The sequence below is a fragment of the Lagenorhynchus albirostris genome, chromosome 3, assembly GCF_949774975.1.
Source record: "Lagenorhynchus albirostris chromosome 3, mLagAlb1.1, whole genome shotgun sequence".
NCBI classification, from domain to species: domain Eukaryota; kingdom Metazoa; phylum Chordata; class Mammalia; order Artiodactyla; family Delphinidae; genus Lagenorhynchus; species Lagenorhynchus albirostris.
Window position 1 is genome coordinate 113,099,659 of NC_083097.1, and position 22,102 is coordinate 113,121,760.

The 22,102-nt window shown below is 36.6% G+C and overlaps 1 protein-coding gene across 4 annotated transcripts in view; it reads left to right on the forward strand.

The window, feature by feature from the left end:
* The window catches only part of SMAD5 (SMAD family member 5), a 55,569-nt gene extending 36,481 nt beyond the window's left edge, over nt 1-19,088 (forward strand). The window contains exons 5-10 of one of the 4 annotated variants that reach the window (XM_060143660.1): nt 5,744-5,965; nt 7,731-7,987; nt 9,457-9,819; nt 11,765-11,803; nt 17,602-17,716; nt 18,862-19,088. In XM_060143660.1, coding sequence (XP_059999643.1) covers nt 5,744-5,965; nt 7,731-7,987; nt 9,457-9,600 — 623 coding nt within the window. In that variant the 3' untranslated portion in view covers nt 9,601-9,819; nt 11,765-11,803; nt 17,602-17,716; nt 18,862-19,088. Of the gene's footprint in view, nt 1-5,743; nt 5,966-7,730; nt 7,988-9,456; nt 9,820-11,764; nt 14,513-17,601; nt 17,761-18,861 lie in introns of those variants that run through there. The other 3 variants (XM_060143659.1, XM_060143661.1, XM_060143658.1) reach the window with 3 other exon arrangements.
* The last annotated feature ends 3,014 nt before the right edge of the window (nt 19,089-22,102 follow it).

Consider the following 22,102-nt stretch of genomic DNA (forward strand, 5'->3'; position numbering starts at 1 on the left):
TTTAAATCAACTTGGGGAGATTTGCTGTCCCCTTCTAGTACACAGACATGGAATGTTTCTCTTTTCTTTTTAAATTTATTGCGAGGTGTGTGGAAGAATTTTTTAATTTCGAGTTTGGATTCTTCATTGGTAGATAGAAATAAAATTGATTGGATGAAGGCAGTCAAAAGGCACATACTTCCAGTTATAAGATAAAGAAGTACTAGGGATATAACATACAACATGATAAATGTAGTTAACACTGCTGTATGTTATATACGAAGCTGTTAAGAGAGTAAATCCTAAGAGTTCTCATCACTAGGAAAAAGTTTTTTTCTGTTTCTTTAATTTTGTGTCTATATGAGATGATGGGTGTTCACTAAATTGATCATGATAATCGTTTCATGATGTATGTAAGACAGATCATTATGCTGTATACCTTAAACTTGTACAGTGCCATATGTCAATTGTATCTCAGTAAAACTGTATGAAAAAGACTTAAAAGAAGACTTGCGTCACCTGCATCTTTAATTGCTTTGCCAGTTTGAGCTGTAATTTTAGACATAATTTTTGCTACAAAGATTTAAAATATAAGAGCATTTTAACCACTCTGAAATTTAGAAATAGGAACTTGAGACAAATTAGATTTTTCTAATAGAAATATCCTGAGCCTAAAGCCCTAAAGGAGAGTAAGGAAACCAATTAACTTTAATTTAAATAATCATGTCTTAAGTAGTGAATGAACCAAGTTCTGTTGTTAAAGAACAACTGTATTAAATCCCTGAAAGTTTAGTTTCAAAATGGCATTAATGCAGTGGTTTCAGGTCTAACTAATGAAATAAATTTCTATTGGTCACTATAAAAAAAAATTTTTTTTAATTAAAAACATACAGTTGATTTTTGTATATTAATCTTGTAACCTGAAATCTTGCTGAATTCATTTATTAGTTCTAGTGGTAGGTTTTTTGTGTGTGCATCTGTGGATTCCTTAAGGTCTTTTAAATATAGGAGCATGTCATCCATGAATAAAAAATAGTATTTTTTTTTCCTATCCAATCTGAATGCGTTTAACTTCTCCTTCTCTCTTATTATTAAAGGGCATATATGAAAACCCTATAGCTATCATAATTAATGATAAAAAACTGAATTACTTTCCATCTATAATTGGGAGTAAGACAATGATGTCGGCTTTTATTACTTCTGTTCAGTATTGTTCTAGAGAGTCTAGCCAGCAAATTGTTAGTTCTCTTCTATTCCTAGATTGAGAATTTTTATCATGAATGAATGTTGGATTTTGTCAAAAGCTTTTTCTGCATCTACTGAGATGATCATGTGCGTTTTTTGTTCTTTTTTTCTAGTAATAAGGTGTATTACATGAATTGATTTTCTGATGTTAAACCAACCTTGTATTCCTAGGATAAAACCCATGTGGTCATGGTGTATAATCCTTTTTTACATATTGCTTGGCTAGGTTTACTAATATTTTGTTGAGTATTTTTGCTTGTATATTCATGAAGGATATTGGTCTGTAATTTTCTTGTGATGTCTTTGTTTGGTATTGCTGTCAGGTAATAATGGCCTCACGGAATGAGTTGGGAAGTGTTCCCTCCAATTTTTGGAAGAGTTTTTGAAGTATTAGTATTATTTCTTCTTTAAATATGTGGTAGAATTTACCAGTGAAGCCATTTCGGCTTGGACTTCTATTTGTGGGAAGATTTTAAATAATCGATTCAGTTTCTTTAGTTATTATATTGGTCTATTCAGAGTTTGTTTTTTCTTGAGTCAATTTTGGTAATTTGTGTCTTTCTGGGAATTTGTCCATTTCATCTAAATTATCTAATTTGACATAAAGTTTTTGGTAGTATCCTTTATAATCTCTCTAATTTCTGTAGGAGTTGGTAGTGATGTATTAATTCCTGATTTTGGTAGTTTGTGTCATGTTATTTTTTTCTCGTTGGTTTAGTTAAGGGATTGTCAATTTTGTTTACCTTATTTATTTATTTTTTTTGTGGTACGCGGGCCTCACTGTTGTGGCCTCTCCTGTTGCGGAGCACAGGCTCCGGATGTGCAGGCTCAGCGGCCACGGCTCACGGGCCCAGCCGCTCTGCGGCATGTGGGATCTTCCCGGACCGGGGCACGAACCCGTGTCCCCTGCATCGGCAGGCAGACTCTCAACCACTGCGCCACCAGGGAAGCCCTTTGTTTATCTTTTGAATGACAACTTTTCCCTCTTCCATTGAATTCCACTCTAATCTTTATTTCCTTCATTTTTTCTTGCTTTGAAGAATGCAAGTTTACTTTTAGTTTACTTTTCTTTTTGTAGTTTCTGAATCTTACATTATTAATTTGAGTTGTTTCTTTTCTAATATGGGTGTTAAAAACTATTTCTTTCCCTCTAATCACACTTCTAACTGCATCCCATAAATTTTTATTTTTGTTTGTCTTTATTTTTATTCAGTTGAAAATATTTTAAAATTTCCGTTGTGGTTTCTTCTTTGACCCATGGATTATTTAGTAGCATGTTTATCAATTTCCAAATATTTCAAGATTTCCCAAATTTCTTTTTGTTGTTGATTCCTAATTTAATTCTGTTGTGTGCTTTGAACATATTTGGTATGATTTCAGTTCTTTAAATTTGTTGAGACTTGTTTTATGCTTGTTTTTGTATAGCCTGTGACCTAAGAATGGTTTCTAGATTATTAAAGAATTGTTAAGAAGAAGAAGAATATATGACAGATAGTACGTGGCCTGCAAAACCTAAGGTATTGCATCCCACTTGGTCATGGTGTATAATCCTTTTTATATGTTGCTGGATTTGCCCATTTGGGTGGGTAGAAAAGGTTTGCCAACCCTTGGCAAAACATATAGTCTCTTTTAGACAATACTCCATGTGCCTTTGAAAAAATTGTATATTCTGATGTCGTAGGGTGTCATAGGATCTCTGGATTTCAGTTAGATGAAGCTGGTCAGTAGTGTTCAGATCATCTGTATCCTTGCTTATTTTCTTTCTAATTGTTCTATCAATTATTGAGAGTGGGAGATTGAAGTCCCCAGCTACTACCGTTGAATATTTATTTCCACTTCTAGTTCTGTTAGTTTTTGCTTCTTGTACTTTGGGGGCTCTGTTGTGTACACTTCAGTAGCATTGAGTACATCCACAGTATTCAGCAAACCATCACTCCTATCCATTTTCAGAACTTTTTCATCATTTCAAATAGAACTCTGTACCTATTAAATAATGACTCCCCATTCCCCCTCACCTTACCCCCTTGGTAACTACCATTCTGTAATTTACATTAGGATTCATTTTTTGTACTAACATTCTTTGGGTTGTAACAAATGAATAATGACATGTAGCCATCATTATATTATCATATAGAATAGTTTCACTTCCCTAAAAATCCTCTGTGCTCTGCCTGTTCATCCCTCCCTGTCTCCTAACCCCTGGCAACCACTGATCTTTTTATTGTCTCCATAGTTTTGCCTTTTCCAGATGTCTTGTAATCGGAATCTTACAGTATGTAGCCTTTTCAGATTGGCTTCTTCACTTAGTAATATACATTTAAGTCCCCCACCAACCATGTCTTTTCGTGGCTTGATAGCTCATTTCTTTTTAGTGTTGAATAATATTCCATTGTCTGGTGTACCACAGTTCATTTATCCATTCACCTCTTGAAGGATATCTTGGTTGCTTTCAAGTTTTAGCAGTTATGAATAAAGCTTCTATAAACATCTCTCTGCAGTTTTTGTGTGGACATAAGTTTTTGACTCCTTTAGGTAAATACCGAGGAACACATGTGCTGGATTGTATGGTAAAAGTTTGTTTAGTTTTGTAAGAGGTCAACAGACTGTCTTCCAAAGGGGCTGTACCATTTTACATTCTCACCGGCAGTGAATGAGAGTTTCTGTTGCTCCTCTTCTTCACCAGCATTTGGTGTTGTCAGTGCTTTGGATTTTGGTCATTCTAATGGTTGTGTAGTAGTGTCTCTTTGCAATTTTAATTTGCATTTTCCTGATGACATGTAATGTGGAGCATCTTTTTATATGTTTATTTGCCATGTGTATATCTTCTTCAGTGAGGTGTCTGTTCATGTCTTTGACCAGTTTTTCTCATTACCTTGTTCATTTTCTTGTTGAGTTTTAAGAGTTCTTTGTATATTTTGTGTCACAGTCCTTTAACCAAACGTGTCTTTTGCAAATATATTTTCCCATTCTGTGGCTTGTCTTCTCATTCTTTTGATGGTGCCGTGGTGTTGTATCTAAAAAGCCATCATCCTATTCAAGGTCATCTAGATATTCTCCTCTGCTATCTTCTAGAGTTTTATAGTTTTGTATCATAGGTCTGTGATCCATTTTTGAGGTAATTTTCATGAATAGTGTAAGATGTTGTGTCTAGATTCATTTTTTTGCCTGTGAATGTCAGTTGTTCTTATACTATTTGTTGGAAAGACTATCTTGTATCTATTATTGGGGAAGTAACCAAGATCCTTCATCAAAGATCAGTTAACTATATTTATGTGGATCTATTTCTGGGCTCTCTATTCTGTTCCTTTGATCTCTCTTCTTTTGCCGATACCACACTGTCTTGATTCCTATAGCTTTATAGTGAGTCTTTAAGTTGGATAGTGTTAGTCTTCCAGTTTTGTTTTTCAGTATTGTGTTGGTTGTTATGGGTCTTTTGCCTCCTCATGTAAACTTTAGGATCAGTTTATCAATATCCACAAGATGATTTGTTGGGATTTTTATTGGGATTTCATTGACTCTGTAGATCATGTTGGGAAGAACTGACATCTTAAGAATATAGAGGCTTCCTATACATGAACATGGACTATATCTCTGTTTAGTTTTTCTTTGAATTCTTTCTTTAGAGTTTCATAGTTTCCTCATATAGATTTTATATCTATTTTGTTTGGTTTTTACCTAAATATTTCATTTTTTGAGTGCTGATATAAATGGTAATGAATTTTTCATTTCAAATTCTACTTGTTCATTGCTGGTATAGGAAAGTGATTGACTTTAGTATATTAACCTTACAACTTGCAGCCTTGCTATAAGTGCTTATCAGTTCTGGGAGTTTTTTTGTCAGTCATTTCAGATTTTCTGCATAGACAATCTTGTCGTTTGAGAACAGACAGTTTTATATCTTCCTTCTCAATCTGTATACCTTTTATTTCCTTTTCTTGTCTTAGTGCCTCAGCTAGGATTTCCAGTGTGTTGTTGTAAAGGAGTGGTGAGCACATCCTTGCCTTGTTACTGATCTTAGCAGAAAAGCTTCTAGTTTTTCACCATTAAGTATGACGTTAGCTGTAAGTTTTTTGTAAATGTTCTTTATCTCAAGTTGAAGAAGTTCCCCTCTATTCCTAGTTTGCTAAGAGGCTTACTTAGTTTTTTAGTTCAAACTTTTGTTTAAAATAATTTGTTTAAAATACTGGTATAGTTAAGTCTTTTAGTTTGCTGAAACAGAGGTTTGTCATCTCAAATTTAAACCTGGATTAGATTCTGCTAGAAAAATAACCTAAAATGTGATGTTGCCTATCCGTGTATATGTATAATTTTGAAAATTGTTATGATCAAGGCATTTCTGATGTTTGTTTTTTTGAAAACAAACATACAAACAGACTGAAAGTCAGGAAGGACAGTGAGACTTAAGTGAAATATCTGAAAATTTTCTTTTTCATATAGTGCTTGGTGTGGGTTAAAGGAAACACAGAGTCTGGAGTTTCTGATAATCATTAAACATTTCTTCTGTCTGGTTTGTTCACAGATGTTCAGCCTGTTGCCTATGAAGAGCCCAAACATTGGTGTTCAATTGTCTACTATGAATTAAACAATCGTGTTGGGGAAGCTTTTCATGCATCTTCTACTAGTGTGTTAGTAGATGGATTCACAGACCCTTCAAATAACAAAAGTAGATTCTGCTTGGGATTGTTGTCAAATGTTAATCGTAATTCAACAATTGAAAACACCAGGCGACATATTGGAAAAGGTACTTTTGTCATTTTCCTGCATTCAGTTGAATTCAGTCATTTGTTGTGCTTGCTATGTAGTCTGCATTGTGTAAGGTTCTGGGGCATACAAAGAAGCTTAAGGCATGGTCCTGCCCTCAAGTTGGAGATGTTGAAGAATGTATTAAGTAAAGACAGACTTCTTTTCTTTATCCTACCTATTTTTTCTTCATAGTACTTAGGGTCTGAAATCATACTATTCTGTGTTTATTTTTTTAATTTTCAGTCTTTTTGACTGAAATACAAGCTGTACAGAAATTTGCATTGTTCACAACAATATCTTCAGCAACTAGAATGCTACCTGGCTCATAGTACATACACAAGAAATATTTGTAGAATATATGAATGCTAGTGAAGGATTAAAATTTTAAAATTATGGTATTTGTGGAATATTTTGGGTTGAAGACTTGAAAGAATTTCCATTATGTTAGAGGAGCAGGGTTACTGGTAGGATATCCAGTTTGAATGATGTAAGTCTTCAATGGCTTCACTGCCACTTCTCCCACCTTTTAAATTCAGGTAACAGGGTTTTATTTATAATTCATCCTGCAAGATAGTTGCCACAGCAAACAAGGAACTTTTCACATTGCAGTGAAATGTCTCATGCATCAAGTGGTCAGAAAGGAAACCTATCCCAGGTAGAGCTGTTTGCCTCTCTTTTAAGAAGTTTTGTTTTTACCACTTGCTACTTTTTGCTTCTTTGACTTGAGGAAGTCTTGGTCCAAATTAGGAACAAAAGATAAATAACTTTAATTGTAAAATGATTTCTTATAGAAGAGATTCAGAAAAATACTATGTCCAAAAATAAGTTGGAAAGAAAGTTTCCATTCTTTTTTGACAGAACTGTCAACTTGCCATGATTTTTTTAGGTAAAATGCCTCACTTCTATGCATTGATTTTTCATTCTGCAGTAGAATAATTTAAGAGAAATCTACTTGGTGAATTCTTAAATTCTAGAATCATTTTCCTCTTTTTTCCCAGTATACAGTTCTAGGATCCTTTCTTCCACGGCTCATTTTTATTTGCCCAGAAGCAAAACTAGTTTTTAATGTCATAGCCTGAAACTAGTCTGTGACTCACATGTGTGTACTATGATGGTCTTTTTAGTACTATTTGCAGTAGAGAAAAGTTGGGAACAACTTCAGCTCTAGCTATATAATTTGAATTTTTAAATATTGAACATTCATATATTATTTATATATTTTTTAAATACCCAAAACATTTTTTTTAAAGGAAAGTAAAATACATCTGCCATTTAAAGGCTTTTCCTATGACCTGAAATTACATATGTGACTTAGCTTTTTTTTTTTTTAAATGCTGCAGACCTTTCCATTAGCAAAAAGAGTGCAAAACGTTTTGCCAAACAGCTATTCATGATAGTTGATAGCACTAAGAATTCCTTTGAAAGGACTCATCATAAGGTGCTTTTTGGGGATTTTTTTTTTGCCATTGCTTTCTTTCATAGAGATGATAAATGATTGTTGGAAAAGGAAAAAAAAAACCTGAGAACTGATAACCTAATATGCTGCCAACTTGAGGCTTAAGTCTTAGTTATTTGAGGATCATTTTAGATTTAGGCACATTAACCTCTTGATTATCTTTGGCAGCATAAGGCCATCTAGTGGTAGCTCCTGTCTGAAGACTTGCCATAGTGTAGTGGTTATTCTTGGTTGCACCTCATACAACTTCCTCGATTTCATTATACTGCTTTGTTAAGTTTACTCTTGTAATGCCTGTCTTTTTAAGGTGTTCATCTGTACTATGTTGGTGGAGAGGTGTATGCAGAGTGCCTCAGTGACAGCAGCATATTTGTACAGAGTAGGAACTGCAACTTTCATCATGGCTTTCATCCTACCACTGTCTGTAAGATTCCCAGCAGCTGCAGCCTCAAAATTTTTAACAATCAGGAGTTTGCCCAGCTTCTGGCTCAGTCTGTCAACCATGGATTTGAGGCAGTATATGAGCTTACCAAAATGTGTACCATTCGAATGAGTTTTGTCAAGGTGAGTGGGTTGTGACCTGTGGCTTAATTTGAGTCACTGTAAATATGTATATTATATGTCTGTAGGTTATAATTTTAAAAAGTCTTTGTTAAGTGAAAGGTAGTAACTATTTTTTACCTGATTTAATAGGTTTTTAAATAAAATTCTTGAATTTATAACTTAAACCACATGATTGGTCTAAGATTTTATTTTATAATCCAGACATTATAAAGTGCTCAGTATTGATATTGATATTGAATAGGGGCTGAGTTTATAAAAGAATTTCAGTTAAAGGCTAAATTGCTAGAAAGCATTTAATATTAAAATTGCTTTTTAAGTTCCTTAGCTTCAGCAGTTTCAATCATTATTGGATCCCATTAGGTTGATGTAAAGAATTCTTTACCATACTAAAATTATTTTCCTTGTTTTAAGCTCTGTTATTAAGGATTTGAAAAGTTCAAAGAACTTTTCAAATTTATCATTTGCTCTTGGCCTAATTTTATTGGTATTCCAAATGATGGTGCATAAGCAAAATTTAGAAAGAATTTTGGTGTTATATTTCAGCAACCTGTCCTGTACCTGCTTGTTCCTTAAGGATTTAGCCAAAGAAGAGCAATTGTCAAATGCTCTGTGTACGTTTTTTTTCTTTTTGGCCCACAGCCCCACAGCCCCACAGCCCCACAGCCCCACAGCCCAGTGTTTTCTTGCTATAGGCTTTGTTATAGGCCTGTTTATGCAGCAGTTTATCAATAGCCCTGAAGGCATTTCCCTTGCCTTCTATAGAAACATGGCTTTTGCATATTCAATTTAGTCTCCCAATCCACCCTCATCACAGCTGCTTACTTTTCCTGGGCCAGGACTACCGTAAGCAGTAAAGCAGAGAGCTAGTTAAATTCAGGCAAATAGAAGTGGAAAAATTCTGTGTTACTCTTTGGAGTTTTAGGCTAAAGTGGTCCAGCTCAATTCATCCCAGTAATTTCCCATCTTAAAGGATAATGATATGTGACTGCCACTTTAATTACATTTGTATGCATTGATCAGATTTACAACGCCTTATCTGATGTTTAAAAAAAACCCTGAAAATCAAAAACTTTTTGTTTACAAAATCTGATGTGAACTTACATGAGGTTATATTTGAGTTTTATTTATCCCATTAAGAGAGAATATAGCTCACTGCAGGAATATTAATATTTTAATTATGAGGTATTTTACCATTATTAACTTCCTAAAAGTAAAAAAAAAAAGAATTCTGAAACATATCTTGTTCCAAGGGTTTCTATTAAGGGATTATATGTTATTATAATGATGCAGCTATTGTGTTGCTTTTAATTTCATGGTGAATGCTAAGATTGGTTTTGTGATAGTTTTTCCTTTAGGTATGTCTGTATATCTCTACTGTTAAAGTTTATTTTTGTTAGTGTGTTGAAATTGGTTTCGACTGGTTGACAATTTAAAACGTGGCTTGCCATGTTATCTGTTCATTTTCATAGGGCTGGGGAGCAGAATATCACCGGCAAGATGTTACCAGCACCCCATGTTGGATTGAGATTCATCTTCATGGGCCTCTTCAGTGGCTGGATAAAGTCCTCACTCAGATGGGCTCCCCTCTAAACCCCATTTCTTCTGTTTCATAGTGTAGAAGTATTCTTTTTCAGTTATATTATTAGTGGACTTGTTTTAATTTTAGGGAAAATTTCAGTACAGATACTGTGAGCTTACATGGAAAACAGATATTACAGCTTATTTTTTTTCTACATAATTGTGACCAATACATTTGTTTTTGTGATGAATCAACATCTGTTTGTATTCATGTTCATGTGATTAACTCTCAAAAGTGTTGTGAAAGATGCAAAGTGAGTATTGTGCCCCAGTTCAGAAGTTTGGCATTGATCTTAAACTGGAACATACTTTTGCCTTATTGTCCCAGCAGTTTTTTTATTTGTTAAATTTTTTTGGAAAAGTAATAGATCACATGATGAAAATTATAACAGTATAAGAAGGTGTTCAATGAGAGTCTTCCGTTCTATTCTTGATTCTCCAGAAGCTGTACTTTTACCAGTTTCTTAGTCCTACCAACTTTAAAAAAGTGTAATTCATTGTTTTATAAAAGCATATGGTAGGGGCTTAAAGGAAACTATAAAAAAAAGTCTTTTATTTGAAGGAACACTATGCACTGCTCTAACAGGTAGTGTTCAGTAAAAGCCAAGTGATAGTTTTCTAAGTGACATTAAAATTTACATTTAATACAGCTAAATGTTTGTCAGTGTATTGTGACTTCATTCAATATTATCTTTTGTAAAATATTTCCTTTTTTTAAAAAAACTTACTGCAAACAACGGATCTCCAGTATATGTCATTTACTCAAATCTGTCATAAGTACTACTTTATAGCTAGTGACAGTGCATGCACGGCCTTGTTCAGTTGTGTTTGCTGCTTTTGGCCAATGTTGCAAGAACTCTAATTTTGACATGCATTAATCTTTTATTTTGCACTTTGATGGGTGATAGTTTTTAGAGTAACCTTTTGTGAAACACACTCAAGTGACTTGGACTTACATGTTCATCCTTGCTTCCTTGGTACCCCTTTTGTATTAAACACTGCAATTTATAGATTACAGTTATAGGAAGTTATGCTTTTTCTAGCTTTTGTTGTATTTTCAACCTAGATTATAAGACTGTTATTCTGTAGCTCCAATTGAAGGTGCCTTTTTAATTCCCTGCAGGATGATATTAATGTTGGAAAATCATGTACTTCATCCCATTGCTCTTACTTGCGTCTGTTTCCCCATGCAAGGACCTGTGTCCTGTAGCCATAGGAGCCTCTTCAGTCTGGCCCCAAGGATGAGGCCACCTGTCTGATGCTTAAATGAATTGAGCTAGCTGATTTGAAAACATTCACATCTCAAAGAATACAGACTATTCTCTCAGTTACCATGGGTGCTCTTTTTCCATTTTTTTTAGCACCTATGTGGATACCAGTCTCCACAATCCTCAGAGAGGAAAGACATGAAAACTCTAAAATATTCATTTAATCAGTCATGCTTAAGGGCTTTGAGTAAAGGACTCTTAACCTCTTTTTCTAGGGAGCAGTCAGATGGACACTTAGTTATGGCATGAAGAACAAATACATTATTTTGGAAAAAAAAATCACCTAACTTACCTATTAGAAGAAGCTTATTTTCCAGTGCCTTTTAAAAATATGTGGAGCCATGTCAGTCTTCTGTTTAAAATGTTAGTTTCATTTGACTTTCTACTTTGCCCTTTGTGCTCTTATGAGGAAAAAAATGCATTTTTTGAGTAAAGGAGAATGCAGTTCCTTTTGTTTTCCATAACATTATTTATTGCTTTTATAAAGTGCAGCCAATGGATGGTTTTAGTTCTCTCAGATGAAGTGCCATATGTGTTCCAGCTCACAGTCCTTTGCTAAGTAAAAGGAAACTTTCTGACAGTCACCTGAGCCTTAAACGTAAGTTTTACATGACATGCATTCGCAATCTTCCAGAATTGTGTCAGCCACACGAAAGAGGTTTGTTTGCTTAGTGATAGAACTTAGCTACTTACATCATTCTTCTACTTAACAGGCTCATGGCACAATCTTTGGAACAAATTTGTAGAATAACTACCTAGGTTGACTGGCAGATACATGTAATCAACTTCAGTGGGCTTGAGCTGGTGGAAACTATTGAATTGTTTTATTGATGCTTACAACTGAGTTAATTAAAAATTGTTTTTATTCATGTAACAGCCTTTAGAGTTAGCAAGATTTTATGTGATTGGCTTTCTCTGTGTTTTCTCTAAGGAGCTGTGTCTCGAATGACAGTACTGAAGCAATTAACTGGTAAGAGTTTCATATAGAAGTATAATTAAGCCTGTTGTATTTCCTAAAAGTTGTTAACTCCACATCCCTGAGTTTTATATGAAAACTTCATTCAATCCAGCTGGTCCTATAATTCCTGAGGCTGCTCAGTACAGGAATGGATGGGAAATAAAAATTAGCCAGTGAGATTAAAAAAACTAAGTAAAATTCTACCAATGAAAAAAGCACCTCTGAAAGAAACCATTTCATAAAATTACAGTTTTAAGCTTTCATTTAATCTCCAGAATGGTTTATAGTCAAATTTATGAAAACATCATCACAACCAGAAAAATCACATTTTATAGCATGTACAACATTGAAATAAATACATGCCAGCTGAAAAGACAGAGTCTGGGAATAATAAAACTACAGCCAGTTTGGTAAATGCAAAAAGAGGAATAGAATCGAAATTAATCTCAGTAATGTATTAAAGCAACAAAAAGATGCTGACTGGAAAAAATAATTTAAGAGGTGCATTTGACTAACATCTCTACATAATTACCTGGCTTACGTTATGGAATATAAACTAGTAGGCATGTTACTGATCTACTGAAGTGAACGTTTTTTCTTTAGAGAAAATTTAAGGAAGACAGCAATCTAAATGTCAAATATATATATCAGACTATAAATCACTTTTTACATTTTCTTGTTATGTAAGTAAACTATCAGTATGATAATAGAATTGTCTGGGTTTCTGAGGTGAAATCCACAGTAAGATTACTGTCAATAGGTAGTTCAATAAGTTATACTTAATAGTATGGAAAGAGGGTGTAGCTATTTTATACTTTTCATAACATTTGAGAGTAAGACATTCTTTTAGGATGTAAAATGATCAGTAAGTATTCAGATTTGGAATCTATTGTTAAGATAAGGACTGGGGCTCACATTATATAACCTTCAGTATTATCTTAGAGTACCTGTGGGAAACAGTTCCCCTGTAATAATGTTCTTTTAAAGGAGAAAGTTTATACAAAAATGAAATCATGCCAGTAGCAGAGAAACTCTAAATTCAACTTTGATAGTACCTGTTTAAGTGTTGTATTTCTATTACAGAGAGCATCTAATATACCATTTTAGTTCCATTTCTTTATACTTTTTCTAGTTGCTTGCTTAATATTACTTTGGATCATTATCATTCTCCTACTTAAAATATATTAATATCTTTTATACTTTCTGAAGAAGGAAAAATCTTTTGATAATTATTAAATTCAGCTTCCGATGATGATTTAAATTTTGGACCTATTAACTTTTAAGAGGCTCAGAGCTCTTCCTTGTCTTATTAGTTAAATCCTCACTTAATCTCTCTGGTAGGAATTATGAATGTGTGTCCTCATTATACCCATCAGCTAGATAAGCAAGAATCTTTTAAGGTAGTAGATAGCCTGCTGGTTTTAGAAGTGGTTGGTGATTTTCATTGGCAGTAGTTTTCCTAAGTATTGGTTTATGGGCATCTCCTCAGATATTCAGTAGCGCAGTTTTTGGGTGGTAATCTCAGGTTTGATGCCTGTTTCAACCCCTGGAGAGTAGCAGTTTCCTCATTAAAACAGGTGGGACTGGGGAGGTTTACTTCTCACAGAAGATGCATGTATGGAGAGAGAATTTGAGCATTTCTTCTACGTAAACAATTCTAGTCAATACCTGCTAAACAGAAACTTAGTTCTTTGTAATTCACTGGATTGAAGTTTAGCATGTCCTAATTACAAGAGGTAAGAGTATTTGTCAAGCCTTTGTTATATTGGATTTTTCATAATAGAAACTTCTCTTCTAAAATGCAGTTATTATGATTGAGGTGTTACCCTAAAATTGGATGATTTACAAAAACCAATGAGAAGGATTTTACATATCAAATTTTTTAAAAAATAAGAGCTTATGCTGTAATATTTGCTGTAGCAATTGCTGTAAAACATGTGGTGAGTTGTTTTGTTGAAAAGATCTAGTCTCAGAGCAGGATTCTTCTGTTATTTATGACAGAGTGAAAAAGGTTTGTGTCCAAATAATTCAGTTCTTAAAATTCCTAAATTCGTCATAAACCATTGTCCTTTAAGGATTTATTTGAAGATAACTGTTTTTTAAAAGTTTGAAATTTTGTGTAGAGGTAGATTTTGTTTTACCCCGTTGATAGGTAGTACCTTCTTAATACTAGCTGTTGTTAGCTATAACAGAACTCCAGTGAGGCCAAACAATCCCAAGTAAAGAAGAAGTCTTTTAGAGTCAGATTTTCCCTTCTAATACCATTGGAGATGATGTTGCTTTGATTTATTCATAAAGTATTTTAACTGTAGGGACTCTTGGAGATAATAGTTGGGCAAGTGCTTTTCTTTTCAACGTGGTTGGTTAAAGTTGCATTTTGAAAATCACTTATGCTAAAATTGGGTAGGACTGTAATCATGAAAACTGGGTATTTGTATGTAATCCTGCCCATGTTCTCTTAAAAAGATATTTCATATGCAGATGATAAAGACCAAATCACTGGCTGCACTCTAGGTCTGCTTCTTACTCGTACTTGTTCTCCTTCTGTTTATGTTGTAGAAAATGAAATTCTAGCAACATGCTTCAATTCTGTTATCTTTTTGATACTTATAAAAATGTATTAGGTTTTACTATATTGTGCTTTTCAAAGCCATAACTCTTAAGAACTTTGTTTTTGGATATTGTTTGCTAATACTTTATTTTAATAAATCTCAAAATCTGCTTAATGTGTGTTTTTGTTTGTTTTGGGGGCTATTCTTTTTTGATTTAACATGTTTCATTGAGTGAAGTTATAAAAAAGGATGAGATTATCAGTTGCTGTGACCGGCTGTGTTATCTGTTTGTGCACTAGCGATAGAAATTGAATATACTAGGCCTTTCCACCCAGCATGAGGTTTCCTCAGAAGGATCAGTATGTTTCTATTCTGTTTATAAGAGAGTTGATGTGTTTTTCTTTGTTAGTTTAGTTTTGTTTTGAAAAAGGATTTGAATCTAGAGTCTGGAGGTTTTTAGTTTAACCACTAATTTCCCTTCCCTAGCTCTATCTAAAATTAGAGGTCTTGACCAGATGATTGAGAGACAGAATAGTTGTTAGCAGAGCTGGCTTTGGAGTCTGCTTGCCTGCATTTGAGTCCTGGACCTCAGAGCTTCCTTAACTCTGTGCCCTTAGGCTTAACCAGTCTGTGCCTCAGTTTCCTGATCTGTAAAGTAAAAGTCTACTCGTAGGATTTGGGGGAAGTTTAAATAAAGTAATACAAATATAGTACTTAGTGCCCGCCACATCAGAACTCTTTTGTTATTATTATTATCATAACCATCATCTCTTAACATTTCTGCTACTTCTTTGAATCAGAGGAATTATTTCTGATGCTACTTGACCTTAGTAGATTAATCCTTGATTACCCACTTTGCGAATTAGCCTTGTTTTTCTTAATTTTCTCCTTTTAAAAGAAGTTCAAAATCACAGATTAGTTTTGTCATCCCCACCAAATGCCTGCCTACTTTTACTACCTTCTGTGTTGTATATACAAGAAGTATAAACTTATTCTAATTAGAAGGGGATGGTGAAAATCCATGTGTCCCCACTAGAAAAACCCAAACTAAATATTTTAACCTGAAAGAATAAATATAAAAGCTCTTATTATTCTCTTTAGAGAAAAGGCTTCATCAAAAGAATCCGTGTCTGCAAACTGCAAATCAGTTTCTTCTTATGCTTTTTTTTTTCTTTCTTTTTTTTTATTTCAAGTGTAAGGCGTTTAGTAGCAAGTTCACTGTTTTAGAAGCATACTTTAAAAACATTTGTTCTGGCAAAAGATTTCAGTGAACAGTGAGAGGTGGTGTTGGCTTCTCTCAGATTTAAGATAATTAGTTTTCAAATTGCAATAGCCAAAACAGTTCAGGTGACAGGGATCAATTGTGACATCGGCTTCAATTTTCTTTTAGACACGAGAACTCAATGGCTAATGCTATTCCATATTACAGCAGTTTTGATGCAATTCACATTTTATAAATATTTATAAGAAGGCTATCAGCGGGCTATAAGAAAGTATTTCCCCCTCCCATTTAACATTTTAAATATTACTGTTTTTTGTTGTTGAATTTGTAAGCCTGTCTTAATAAACTGACTTTTGTAAAAAAAAAAAAAAAGTCCTGTGTTCTTTCCGTCTAAATCACTTTTTGTGGTTGTATTTTAAAGGGGCTGTAGGGAAAATATAAGGAAGAGTTTTTGGCACCTTGCTTAACTATCTCCATCTTAAAGTATGTTGCATGGGGGTGGAAGGAGGATTTAGGTTGGTGGTTAAGATTATTATCAATATTGTTTCAAGTGGACGTGTGTTATAGTTGCTGTGAGGGGTGTTTCGTGAGGCAGGTTTTTGATGTTTGGGATGGATTTTGAAAGCCTTCTTACACTTTTTCTTAATCTCTTACCCCTTTCCTGTCACCTTTTGTTTCATTTTAAATAATAGTTTTATCTGAGATAAATGCTGAGAATTTTAATAGTACAGAAAAGTCTGAACTAAAAATCCCAAACCAATAGTGAACCACTAAACATCTGTGCATGTATCCTTCTAAACTATTCAGGTAGTCATTCTACATCAGTCCTTTCCTTTCTTTGACAAGAATTTAGCTGATTATGGGTGAAGCTATAGCTCCTTTTTTGAAAGGGTTCTAGGAGAAATTGGTTTGGTTCCAAAGTGTTTCTTGAATTCTGTATCCCCAAGAGAGCATTGTCCTCTGAGCTGTCTCTTGTTTTGTTGAATGGCAGACCTTTCCAAAACATATTACATCAAGCTTAGCTCTCCAGATATTTTAATGAGACTGCTGAAGTGACAGAAGAAGCCAATTGGGATTAATCTGGGAAGGCTTTCAGAAAGAAGGAAAATAAGACTTTGGAAAAGAAGGTGAAAGAAAAAAAAGTTTTTCATTCTCCATAGCATTTATCACCGTCCAACATCCTACATGTTTTATTTCTCTACCCTGTTTATAGACTGTGTCATCTCATGGGAATGTAAGCTGTGGCCAGATATGTGTTCCCACTGCTAGAACAGTTTTTGATATATTGTAAGCAGTCGAATATTTGTTGAATGAATGAGAGTACTGAAACCAGATATGATTTTTTATACTAGAATTTAGCTTTAAACTATGTAATAAGACAATACTTAATTGAATGGATTGGAGCTCAGTACTTTATTAGATCTCTTTATTACCCACCTCATAGGAGAAGAAAGGGGGAAACTCAACTAAGAACGTTCATATTTATTCTTTCTCTTTGAGCTTTTGGACCTTTGCCCCAAAGTTATCAGGCTCCTGGATTGTTGCTTAGAGAACCTACAAAATTAACAGGCAACTTGGAGCTTTAACCTGTTGACATTTAATATTTTCCCAGAGAATCAAAAGGGCACAGTTTCCTTGATGTATTTGACAAGAGAAAATAACAACAACAACAAAAAAAGTGTGCTTTTTAGTTCATGGCTTACAGGGGCAGGGGCGGCAGTGTTAAGAACCCGGTAGTTTGATTTTAGTGCCCTGGTTTAGATTCCATAATATCACCCCCAACTGTTGTGCCTGAGGGTCAGGCCTTTAATTGCATTCAGGTGGGGCACCCTATGCAGTGCCTTTGAGAAACAGAACAGTGACCTGTGTTTGTACTTCAGAATAAAAGATTAATTTTGCTAAAGAGAGTGCGTGTGTGATTGTGGGGGGAGAGAAAGCAGAGGAGGGTTTGAAGGGCTATGCAGACATTAGTTAAGATTAATGGTAAACATCCCTTGATTGTCTTTTCTTTACATAAAATTCTGTGAATTTTACAGAATTTGTTTAGGCCAAGTTAGTGATGGCAGTGAAGGTGAAGATGATGAACGCAAGCACAAACTCGTTATGTATGAACAGGGAGCCTGCAAAGATGATCTTCATATGAAAAGAAAGGTGCTGTCCTTTTACTGTCTGTTTAATAAACTCCTAGACGTTTACCATACCCATTTTCTCTCCTTAATCGTTGAACACCTCTGTCCAGCTGCATACCACATTTCCCAGCCTCCCTTTCAGCTGTGGCCAGTCATGCGACTAAGCTATGACCATTGGCATAATAGCAGAAATGATACGTGTCATTTTGGCATAATGCTCCACAGAGGAGCCCTCTTGCTTTTTCCCCCCTTCCCTGTGGCTAGAATGCAGATAGGATGGCAGGAACTAGAGTAGCCACCCCAAGGTGGACACGGGAGCCAAGGGACGAGGGTGACAGAGTTGTGCTACTCTTGGAAGGTTATGTGGAAAAGAAACTTGGAGGTGGAGAGTGCACTTTGTTGTAACAGTCAGGCTGTAACCTGGTGAGTCCTTACTTGCTTCTTCACTTACTCTCACCAGACCTTTATTGCGTGCTTACTGCAAGTCAGGCTCCAGGCTCGGCAGCAGAGCTGTCGCAGGGAGTCATTCCTGCCCTCATGGAAAGCGAAACTATAACATAGTTTAGTGGTTTCAGTCTCTATCTAGTTAGGGTTATTTGATCAATTTTGGAGGGTGGAGGAGGGGCAGAAATGGAGAATCAAGGAGACTTTAAAAAACAGGCTCTACTCCTGTTTTTCCAAATATCTGGATCTTTTTCTGGTCCTACGTGAGCAGTATCAGGTTGTTTGTTCATTTGTTTAATATTTGAGGGCCTATTAGATGTCAGGCTGAGGAAAAACTGAATAAAACAAAAATACTTTCTCTCAAGCATCTTCATTCCGGCTGATGGAGACAAAATAAGACAAAAAATATATAGGGTAGTGGTAAGTTCTAAGGAGAAAAAGTAGGAAAGGAAGATTTGAAATGTCAGGGGTGGGAGAAGGAAGGTGGTTGAAGGTTTAGATCCAGAAACCAGAGACGGTCTCATTGAGAAGGAAATCTCTGATCAAAGTCCAAGAAGAGGTGAGGGAGTCAGTATGTGAAGTAGTGATTTAGTTGATTCTTAGTCAAGGCAATTCAGAAAGCATATGAATGACATGGTAAAGAACTCAGCTTCCCTGCAGGAAAAGGAGTAATTCAAGCAGAAATAGCTAAAGGTACAGACTTTTAAATTGCACATTCTTTAGTCTCTGCAGGATACAATAATAACTGAAGTGTTACATAGAAGGAGACAAGAAATGTCAGTTGCTAACAACTTGGTGGATTACTACCTCCAGGAAACAGGCCAGTTGGAGGCCCGATCAATGAGGAGCGTTCAACTCAATATTTCATCTGATGCAAGTTTAGCTTAAGGCAGCAAATCAAAGGTGAAGTGTTGGGATGAAGAACCCACAGGCAAGAGTTTACCTTAACCTCTAGCTGTCTTTCCATTATATTCCAGTCAACAAATACTTATTCAGTGTCTGTTTTGTGCTTAACGCTATGCTGGGCCTTAGGAAAGCAGCAGTGAGCAGAGCAGGCACATGCTGTCCCTGACCTCCTACAGCTTACACGGCAGTAGAGGGGAGACATTAGGCCACGAACTACCACACAGTTACTTGATGGCTGCAGTACGGGACCTGATCGGTGGCTGTGAATGAATGTAACTGACCTCCTCTGAGAACTCAGGCAGATCCATTTTGAGGAAGAGATATTGAGACCTGAGGGATGAGGAGGCATTAGCTGGATGAAGGAAGGGGGACAAGCAGCTTAGGCAGAGAGGCTTTAGGGATCAACAGGCCACTGTGTCTTGAGCCTGGAGTGCAAGAGGAGTGTGAGGGGATGAGGCTGGAGAGGTTGGTGGGGGCCAGAGGATGCTGCATCTTGTAGGCCAAGGTTAGAGTTTTGTTTTAAATCCTGAGAACAAGGAGAAGCCACTGGAGTGTAAGCTGGGGCTGGAGGCAGATACTGGGATCGGACGCGTGCTTTGGAGAGAGGCAGAAGTGAATGCTGGACTTTGAATTCAGGTCACGTTGGTGGAGATGGAGGGGAGTAGATGGAGCAGAGTGGTGTCTAGGATGGACTGCACATGGGAAGATGAAGAAGAGTTCGGGGTCAGGATGACCACCATGTGCTTTTTACTTTGGGCAACCAGATGATGGCTCAGTTTACTGAGATGGAGAAGACTGGAGGAAGGTCTAATTTATATGGAAAGGTGATGAATTTTAGTCACTGAGGGAAAGCAGTTGCTATTTTTGCCGCTGCAAACACTTCTGAAATGGTCACCCTGATGGCGAATAATAAGGATAGCTCACATTCGAGCACTTACCACATGTCAAACATGAGCTGAACGCCTTACCTCCAATGTCTCCCACAATGGTGAAAATCCCGTGAGCCAGGTACTGTTATTGTCTCCATTTTACAGATGAGGAAGCAGGTTTTCGGAAATCGAGAAGCATGAGCATGGCATGGAGTGGATGGCCAAGGTCAGGTTACCGGGCTCCAGGACTCTGGCTCTTGGTCTCTACATTATGCTGCTTCTCCTGGTTCCTGGCATCTTTAACCACTTCCCTAATTTCCACCCTACCCACCCTCTTACCCCCCATCAGAAATGTCTTCTCAACCCTCTCTCCTGCCCCAGTGACTGGTTATGGAAGAGCAGCCCAAAAATGTGTGTCATAGGTCCTATTCCTCAATTTAGCTTGCAGGCCCAGCCCTTCCAAGGTAATTCCAAGACATCATGGGCTTGGTGGAAGAACAAAGGGCAGGAGGATGTGTGTGCATAGACCGACCTTCCTGATATCCATCTAAATGTCCAGTTACCACGTTATAGTCCACTTACCCTGCATATCAGCAGAAGACAGACATGAACTCAGCTACATCCTTTCCAGAGGAGAATCTGGGTCTAGGTCCCACATGACAAAGGACCCATTACTGCTCAACTAGTCTAACACTAGCCTAGAGATGAGAATGAAATTATTTAGGGTCACAGTCCTGGCAAAAAGCAGAACTCTAGTCCAGTTCTTCATACTGACCCTGCTTGGTTTCTAGATTCCAGATCTACACGGCGCAATTCCTTAGGAATTTCTTCCAGAAGTACCTGTTCATTTGAAGAGGGCAAACCTTTGGCTGAGGTGGCTAAGACCACTGAAACCCTGTAGAGACATCAGAAAGATGGTTTCCAAGTTATCTCCATCTTAGCATTTTTTAGCTTTAACCTCTTGATGCCTTGGGACAGTGTTGTATTAAGGGATCCCAAGAGCCTCCTGGATCACTCTGGCTTCAACTGGTTCTGGTCCAGGAACTTCAGATGACCTCTAAGCCAGAAGTCCACTGATAATCCCCCCCCACCCTCGCATTTTTTTGTGGTCACAGTAGAGCTGTGGTGAGAGCACATCCTGTTTGTGGGTCAGCTTCTCCCTTCGGCAGTGCTGCCTCAAGCCTAAGGCTCAGTTACAATAACAGCTCATATTTGAGTGCTAGCATGTTACACTGATTATATCATTTGACATTCAACCCTGTAGAGCTAGGTGATATACTACTCATTTCACAGATAAGGAAACAGGCTAGGATAGATTAAGTAATTTGCACAGGTCACACAACCAGTGAGCGGTGGAGCTGGGGTTTAAAGCCAGACAGACTCCAGAGCTTGTGCTTCTGACCACTCTGCATACTGCCTTGAGATCTATCCATGGGGAGATGTGGAGGCGGAATACGCTGTCTCTACATTAGTCTCTTACCCCTCACAGACCCCAGACTAAAGCTGGAGGGTCCGCATATCAGCAGTGTGTGATTTCATTATGCCAGCCAGGGCTCTCATACCTCCTTAAAATTTATTCCATTTTGTCTTCTCTGCAACCAAGGGTCACATGGATTAGCTGAGTTACCATTACTATAGGCTAGAAACGTTTGGCTACATTTCCAAAAACCAAACTGTTCTGTGAGGTTATCATAGAATTAGCTCCATTAGGGCTTGGTTGGTGTTAGCTCTCCAAGACATGGGTAATCAAGCCCAAGATGAACTGTCAGCTGCTCATCTCTGCTGCTTCATGGGATAGGAGCAGGAGGGGATCTTGGGCACTGGCTGAGGAGAAGTGGTGGTGAGGAGCCCTAGCCTGAGACTGGAGCCGTAGCAAGTCTTTTCCCAGCCTCAGCTGGGGTCCTTAGATGGGTTTCAGTATCAACCCTCACAAAAAGTTTGTAGCACTGTGTGCCTGTATGCATTTTGCCTGACAGGCATCCTTAGTATTCTTCAGATTCTCAAAATCGGAGTGACCCCTAAATGGTTTAAAACTACTCGATTAGATAATCTACCAAATCTCCTTTAAGTCAAACATTCTCTAAGCTCTGGTGTCCTAATGAGCCAGGTGACTCCTGAAACTTTTAAACCACCATAAAGAATTCTCCCTAGAATTAGATTAACTTTGAAAATGGTCAAGGTTATCACAA